This window comes from Rhinolophus hipposideros, assembly GCF_964194185.1.
Source record: "Rhinolophus hipposideros genome assembly, chromosome: 20".
NCBI classification, from domain to species: Eukaryota; Metazoa; Chordata; class Mammalia; order Chiroptera; family Rhinolophidae; genus Rhinolophus; species Rhinolophus hipposideros.
This window is the reverse complement of record NC_138066.1, coordinates 37,181,949-37,189,525: the sequence shown is the minus strand read 5'-3', so window position 1 is coordinate 37,189,525 and position 7,577 is coordinate 37,181,949. Positions and strand designations below refer to the sequence as shown.

At 54.0% G+C, this 7,577-nt stretch overlaps 1 protein-coding gene across 3 annotated transcripts; it reads right to left on the bottom strand.

Moving 5' to 3' along the window:
- Positions 1-430: 430 nt before the first annotated feature.
- On the bottom strand, positions 431-7,463 carry TMEM106A (transmembrane protein 106A). 3 transcript variants are annotated; one of them, XM_081028188.1, is made up of 8 exons: positions 6,906-7,463; positions 5,908-6,134; positions 5,357-5,420; positions 3,865-4,018; positions 3,163-3,303; positions 3,014-3,057; positions 2,385-2,438; positions 431-2,029 (listed from the first exon to the last, which is right to left on the bottom strand). In XM_081028188.1, exons 2-8 carry the CDS (start codon positions 6,113-6,115, stop codon positions 1,909-1,911), a joined length of 786 nt encoding a protein of 261 aa, XP_080884314.1. In that variant the 5' UTR covers positions 6,116-6,134; positions 6,906-7,463; the 3' UTR covers positions 431-1,908. The 3 variants fall into 3 exon arrangements, with proteins under 3 accessions (XP_080884314.1, XP_080884313.1, XP_080884315.1); XM_081028187.1 differs by having other exon boundaries at positions 5,908-6,346; positions 6,906-7,441; XM_081028189.1 differs by having other exon boundaries at positions 7,137-7,355.
- Between the last annotated feature and the right edge of the window lie 114 nt (positions 7,464-7,577).

Genomic DNA, 7,577 nt, shown 5'->3' with positions numbered 1-7,577 from the left:
CATGGAGCAGAGACAGCCAAGAGGCACCAGGCATAGGCCCAGGCATGTCCCTCACCACTTTCTGAAGCTGAAACCAGGGTCCCCCAGCCCAGGCCCCTCTTTCACCTGGGAATGGATCACACAGGGTCACTTTTGGATCAGACTGAAGGAGGCCCTCAGTGCAGTGTTTCCGGAGGGGAGCATCTGAGGGGGGCTTGGGGGGGGCACAGAACAGGAACATTCAAGTTGGAAGGGACCTTAGAGACATATAATGAGAGAGAGAGAGAACAAGCTTCTTAGGAGCCATCCCTCAGAAGCCAGAAAGGCAAGCTATGTCATCAAAGGGCTCAGGGCCTAAGAGAACTTGATGCCCCCTCGGACATTAAGAAACAGGCTGTGAGATGGCACATGTCCACCAGCTCCCTTCCCACTCACAGACTTTGATTTTTTTAACATTGTTAAGTATAGTTTATTGAATACAATATAAATTCTTTACATTTGGTGACCTAGGCACAGCAGAAGCTTGAGCCTGGCTTTCCTGGACTTCTGTGCTCTTGCCGGCACCCCCTTGACCCATTACCCAGACATGAAAGCGTGGAGACAGCATACCCTTCCTCTCATTCCCCCAGCCAGCCAGTCACCAGGTTCTGTCACCACTTTCCCCTCCATCCATCCATCCTACTTCAAGTTCAGCTTTCTTCACCACCTAAGCTTCTCTCTCTGCCTGCCTGAGTGATAAAAACTTTAGCCACCTTGTTTAGTGGGCAAATAGCATTCCTGCTCGGCCAAACACAAACCACCCCACCTGGAGCCCAGCGGGATCTGGACTACTTGGGCCTTAGCTTCATCTGAGTGACAACAAACAGGAGAGGGTTGAGACCAGCCCCTACCGATGTGCTACTCTATACTGTCAGTGCCCGAAGGAAAGCAGAGGCCTCTGGGAGCAGAGGGTGGGCCCTGGTGCAGCACAGCCCAGCAGTGTGGCTGGATACCGACAGCTTCACCTCTGCAGGCGTTCCAGGGGGCAGCTAGGCCCTCTGTTGGACCTGCCTGGGTCCACTCACATGGGCAAGGGTGTGGGCTCACCACCAGCCAGAAGCTCTCCTTTAATAAATACCCTTCAAAATGACTCTGGCTTTGTCTCTTTTTCCTGCATAGGCCCAAGGGATGCCAGGTGCCTCCCTCACCATTCCCACTACTTTGGCTTCTGCTGTGAAGAGAATAATAAAACTGTTTTATGGAGAGAAGCCTGAGCTGGAGAACAGCTCTGTCTTCCTAGGAACCAGGGGAGTCTAACCAGGAAGGGTGCAGAGCCAGAGGGCCTTGGCCATCCTGGTGTCAGATGGGCGGGGGACAAGTTACCCGGGGAGCAGCAGCCCATCACCATGACCTTGTCACACGAGCAAAGCAGGTAAGCACAGGAGAGCATCTATGTACCCTAAAGGGCCCTGGAGACAGCACTGGATGTTCCCCAAGTCGTTTTCCCATCGCTGCGTGGAGAACTTGAAAAGGATTCATGTTTTTAAAGCCAGATAATTAAAACTTTTCTCCGGGAAGGACAGCCCTGAGGAGCTGGGCACCCAAGGCGCTCAGAACAGAAAGGGCAGGGGTCACTCCAGGGACTGTCCGGTAGCTCCAAGGAAGTGTCAGGTCAGACTTTCCTCAAGATAGGCCAAGGGGAAAACCTGGTACCCGCCGCTAGAAGAACCAGGCTTCCGTTCCTGTGGAAATCAGGGGGGGAGGAGTGGTGGTGGTGGTGGTGGTGTGTGTGTGTACTTCCACAGAAAGCTTCCCGTGCTGAGGTTGTGAGGATGGATGAGTATGATAAAGTAGTGCTTTTCCTTTGGCAAAGTCACCATGGTCCTTCCTTGGGCAACATGGGGTTGTGAGATACCGACCAGGCTGGCAAGTTTGGGGACAGCAGGCAAGTCACGGCAGGTGAGGGACCAGCAAATGGGGCACTGACGTGTTTCCCCGGCAGTCCACATATTCATAGCTCTGGAAGACCAGCTGCTCGGAACGGCTCAGGTAGGTATAGGTCAGCGTGCCCCTGGAGAGGAATCAGGTTTTGCTTCTATGTCTGGGATGAAGAGGAAAGCTCTGGCCCCTCTCTGCTGTCTGGGGAGGGTTGGCTCCCTGAGACACACCCCCACTTCCTTTTGTTCCCTACTCTGCTAAGGCACCTGGGACTGCTGCCCCACCTGTGTTCCAGACAGTTCTCTGGCTGTCATACTAATAGCTTATAAGCAAGGTGGGACCTAGAGAAGGGGCTGGACCTGCATTTCCCAAAACAGACTCATGGGGTCAGCTTGGATGCGTCTCCTGCTCCCATCCCACAAGGTGGAGCTGAAGACAGACGGGAGTCAGAAGTGGGAGGGGATCCGAGGGCTCCAGGCCATACTTACTGGATGTACAAAAGCACATGATGGACTTTGATTTTCAGCCAGGTGCAGATTTTGCTGAGAGACAGAGAGAAAGAGAGAGGGAGAGGGGAAAGATGGGAAAGGAGGGAAGGGGGGAGGCGGAAGGGAGAAAGCGAACACAGGAACACATTTCACACTGAGCAGCCTGTCAGGCTTAAGAGTCCTGCGGTCCCAGCCTCCTCTTCCCCTGGGCCCCTTTCCATCAGGGGCCCCGCTCCCCCCCCCTTCCCTTTCTCTCCCTCTGCCTAAGGTGAGTATGCCATTGTGGCTGCAATATCACTCCTCCAATCCTCACTGGCTTGGTCCAGGCACATGCCAACCCCTCCCTCAGCACAAAACAAGACACTTATCCTTCTCAGCAATTCAGGCTGCAGAGCCCAAGGTCACATATTTTAAGGATTAACCAAATTCTAGCCTGTTTTTCATTCCAATCCAGGTCCAAGCGGGCAGAGGCTGGGGACCCCGAACACTTGCACACAGCCATCTCGGCCATAAGTGCCAACCAATCCTGGCTGTAGAGTTTGCTAAACAGTCAGGAAATCTGGTGGAAATTAAAACTGGGTTTCCAGCCAGGATGGAGGCTGAGGGGGAAGGGAACGAGGGATACTCACTATGTGTTTTCATCCTGGATCCTGTTGGCTACTGCGTAAAACATCTGTCAACGAAATAGGCATTGGGTCAGCCCCAATTCCAGCGTCCGCCTTCCCACCCCATACACATCCACACCTGCGGGCGGGCCTGGCCAGGGAGAGGGAGTCACCTGTTCGCTGGCCAAAGGGCCAACGTGTAGGAGCAGGCTGTTGGAGACCTGCCCTACCACGAGGGACAGGTGCAAGGCCTCAATGGTCAGCTGGGTCACGGTGATGGGGTAGTAGTTACTATTGGAGATGTTCAAGACATTCTGGGGATGCAGACAAGGAAAAGAATGTGTGAGGGCAGTCATCCTTGGAAAGGAGAAGTCAGTTTCAAAATCCCCCGGCCTGAGGGGACTAAATGTCTAGTCCATTGCTTTCTACACCTGAAGCTAATAAAACACCCAAACCAAAACCCCACCTGACTGAGTCCCACTCCCAATATGGGCCTCAGCTGCTGAGGACCAGAGCCAGGAGCCCCTCGTAGGGGCTCTTAATGGTGAGGGGTCACCTTTAACAAAGACATCATGCTGGCTCAGGATCCAGTCTTACCCTGCCCACCCAGGGCATCTCAGGCATGCCACCCGCCTCACACCCTGTGATTTATTTCTCAGCCCATGATTCTGACTCCTCGATGTGGAGAGTCTCCGTCCTACACAATCTGTTACGGGGCTCATGGCCACCCCTGCGTCTCCCCAGGTTTCTGACACCCTCTAGGGGTCATAAGATCCCTGGCTACCCATGCTCTGGGTCACAACACTGGACACGGGCTACAGAGGAGTATTGTTGGGAAGGTGGGGTCAGAGCTGGGGGCACAAGCACCCACCCACCGTTATGTTGAGATGGATATCAGCCTTGTCAAAGACCACGCTGGAGAAGTTGAGGCCTGCAGGCTGCACCGCGATGGACCGGGGAAATAGGAAAAAGATGCTGAGGGAGGAAGTCAGCAGGCAGATGAGCACTGCCAGGAACACGGAGAGCTTCCTGTGGAAAAGCAGGACTCGGGTAGAGTAGAGATGTCTGAACGCCAAGGAAATCAGGCAGGGGCACAGACACTCCTCTCCATGTACAAGGCTCTCTCCTGCCCCGCACCCCAACTGAACATTTAGCCCCCTGGATGTGGAGGACCAGCCTACACTCATGTGACCCAGAGCAGGTAGGAGCACAGGACTGGGTGGCAGGCAGCCTGGCTTCCATTCCCAGCTCTCTGTATCCACTGGCCCAGGAACGCTGAGCAACCCTAAGCCTGAGTTTCTTGTCTGTAAAATGGAGATAATAGTATCTACCTTTCAGAATTTGTTATGGGCTAATGCATGAAAAGCACTAATCCCAGGTCCTGGCATATAGCTAAAGCTCAACAAATGGAGCTGTTACCACTGGAAAAAGTGAGCCCACATGAATTTTGAGAGTTCTGAATTTTAATATTTAGAACTGGACATCATCTGTCCTTTTAATTGAAACATTGAGATGGGCATTAAGAGACAGCACCTTGTAAGTATTTCATTAGGGGCACTGCCAGATTCGGATTCTGGCGTAGTGGTGGGGAAGGCTGGGTAGCGGCTCCCAGACTGAAGCTGAGGACCTTGGGAGGAAGTTAGAGGGACCCACGTCAAATGGACTCAGATGACAAATAGGGTCATGGGCACCGCCCTCCCCCCTCCCCCCCCCCGCCCCCTACAGTGAAACTCAGGACTGCCTTTGAAATTCTGAAGTGTCTCAGAACAGAGGGAGCAGCTGGTTTTCCATCTCTACTGGGAAGAGAACAAGCCACAACAAGAGAAGCTCTTAGGAAAAGTAACTCCCCCCAAACCAACTACAGCCAGGGCCACTCCCTCCCTCCTGGAAGGTCTTGCAGAGTAGAGAGGCCCTCTCTGTCTTTGAAAGGGAGCCACGGGGCAGCGGATGGCTCAGCTGGTTAGAGCATGAGCTCTGAACAACAGTGTTGCTGGTTTGATTCCCACATGGGCCAGTGAGCTGCACCCTCCACAACTGGATTGAAGGACAACAACTTGGAGCTGATGGGCCCTGGAGAAACACACTGTCTCCCAATATTCCCCAATAAAATTTATTAAAGAAAGGGAGCCATGCTTTTTGGAAGCAGTCATGCTCAGAGAAGGACACCAAGTGGCCTCAGGTAGCTATGCCCCGGATTTCTTAAACTAGGAAAATCCTCAGAAACGGGGCTAGTACGTCTGAGCCCAGTGAGGCTCAAGCTCTCTAGGGGAGAACCAATGGAGAAAACTTGGGGGGAGGCAGAACGGGGAGACAAAGAAACAGCCAGGGGTGACGGCCTGTGGAACTGTGGTAGGAAGAGGGGCTTACGTGTGCCTGGGCTTCAGCCTCTGGTCCCCATAGGGGATGAGGGCCACCAGCTGCTTCTCTAGCTCTGTAGAGAGAAAGAAGTGAGGGAGGATCAAGAAGTGCCCATGCAAAGTACCCCTCCACTCCACAGACTATGTTGGAAGCATGTCGCCTCTGCCTCAGGGCAGCACCGGGAGCACTGGGCTGTGCTGAAGTCAGCAGCTCAGCTTTGCCATCTTTAGAACGGAAGTGGGATTTTCATTAATGATGTGAAGAATCTCTGCAAGTCACCAGCAAATCAGAGCCTCACTACTTTGGAGGAGTCATTTGTAACTTCCTGAACCCTCAGGCACATGGTTGCTAAGGGAGCAGAGAGGCTGGAAATCCCCTGGGCTGGGGAGTGCAACCCGGGCAGGAAGGATCAGCATCTGCCCGGCCCCCCTAAAACGGGAACCAAGAGTTGGGAGACCCAACACCATTCAAGGAGACTCAGAGGGGCCTGGCCCCGGGCCATCTGACTGCTAACAGCTCTTCCTGGATTCAAGCTATTTCTAGAGCCTTGGGCCACTCACCTCGAGGGATCTCTCTACTTCCCTGGCAGGTGGGACAAGTCACAAAGCTGGCAGCAGCAACCCTTTCACAAGGCGCACAGGAAAAAAAAGACTTGCTGCTACCATTGCTGGAGTAGCTGGCAGCCTTGCTGCCAATGTCTGGGCCGTGGGGCAGGATTGACTTGTTTTCATCCTTCTGAGAACCCAGCTGGGAGAACGTCTCACCCATCTTTCAGGGGACTTTTTCACTAATGAGAAAAGAACAAAGTTCAATGCTACGCCTGTTAGCACTGATGTTGAATGTCGCTCTGGTTTTAGGTTCTCAAGATTGGCAAGGAGTCCCAGCACAATTTCAGCAAGTTCAAGCCTAAGGAAGTCAGGGTATGGGAAACTGAGCAGTTACACAGAACTCTCAGGTCAGGAAGCTCAATGTACTTCAATTCCTTCCATCTCAATCTGCCTACAAGAAAGAAAAGCAGAAGTTATTTCACTTCAAGGGAGCTCTGTAAGTAAATGGCAGAGCACTTATTTTTTTCTGGGAAAGGAGCTGAGCATTCACTTTAACAGGAGTCAGTAGGATAGGGCGGGGCACAGCAGTGTTGTCTTCCTCTACATGACAGCTCTGAAGAAGTCTCTAGAAATGCTTGAGGTTTCCCATCCTGGTGTGGAAGGAAAGCTTTCAGTCCTGACCCTGAACAGGTGAAGGCTTTAATAGGCAGGCAGGGATGCTTTTGAAACAAGAAAGAGAAAGGAGGCTCGACTGGTCACAGGTGAGGCTAAGAACCCTAAAATAATCCTGGAAGGCAGCACAAACGTCTTCCTCATTGCTTCCTGAGGTGGGGTAGGAAAGAATGCCTGGGGGAGGGGCGTAGCAATGCCAGCCAGGGTCTGTCCTTCACTAGGAAAGGCCAAAGCTAAATCCAGGTTCTTCCCCCAAAACTCAAAAGAGTGGTGGCAGAAGGAGTGGGCATGCTGAAGCGCACTCAGCCCTTCCTGGGCTAAAATAAAGGGAGCCTCACCTGGGTCAGGTCTGGGATCCCGGGCTCCTCCCAGCTGCGAGAACAGAGATTGGGGAGTGCCTCCACCCTCTACAGGGAGGAGGGTCTGTAGGGCAGGCTGGCCCGAGGACCACGGGCTGGGCCGGCCAGGGCAACCGGACCCCTTCAGCAGAGTCCTGGGGGAGCCAATGCGCAGCGCTGCAGGGAGCAGGGAGCAGCCTCCCCGGAGCGCCAAGCTACTTTCCGCCCTACCAGGTCTCGGCTAGAGATCCGGAGTAGGGGTGGGTTTGACAGCTGACGAAGAGGCTGGAACTTCATTCAGGGAGATTTCACGTCCCGCCAGACACCCCAAGAGGCTGGTTGGTCGAGCTTGGTAGCCGCGTGTCCCAGTGTTGGGCTAGGAGGAGGCACAGAGGTGCCTTGGCCCTTGCCTCCCAACGGGAAAGAAGGGGGCCGGGAGCGCCTTATCCCCGGCGGACCGCACCGACAGAAACAGCGGCAAGCAGAATCGAAAGTGCGGGAGCCAGGGCATCGCTCCAAGCTTTGACTCCGTGCCTGGGGAAGCTCCGCCCCTACTCCTCCGGCCCCGCCCCCACCCTCCCAAGGCCCGGTCCCTCTAGACACAACCCCCGGAAACAGTCTCAGCTCTTCAAAGGTCACCCAGGCCCTGGACACTGCTTCCGCAAGGACCAG

Bases quoted from the DNA above. Each gene is read 5' to 3' on its own strand.
- TMEM106A (XM_081028188.1), bottom strand. From the start codon at position 6,115: ATGGGTGAGACGTTCTCCCAGCTGGGTTCTCAGAAGGATGAAAACAAG. The intron at 5,421-5,907 runs GTGAGTGGCCCA...TTCTCTCTACAG, and splicing joins AAGTAGAGAGATCCCTCGAG to AGCTAGAGAAGCAGCTGGTG. The intron at 2,439-3,013 runs GTGAGTATCCCT...TCTGTCTCTCAG, and splicing joins ATCCAGGATGAAAACACATA to CAAAATCTGCACCTGGCTGA.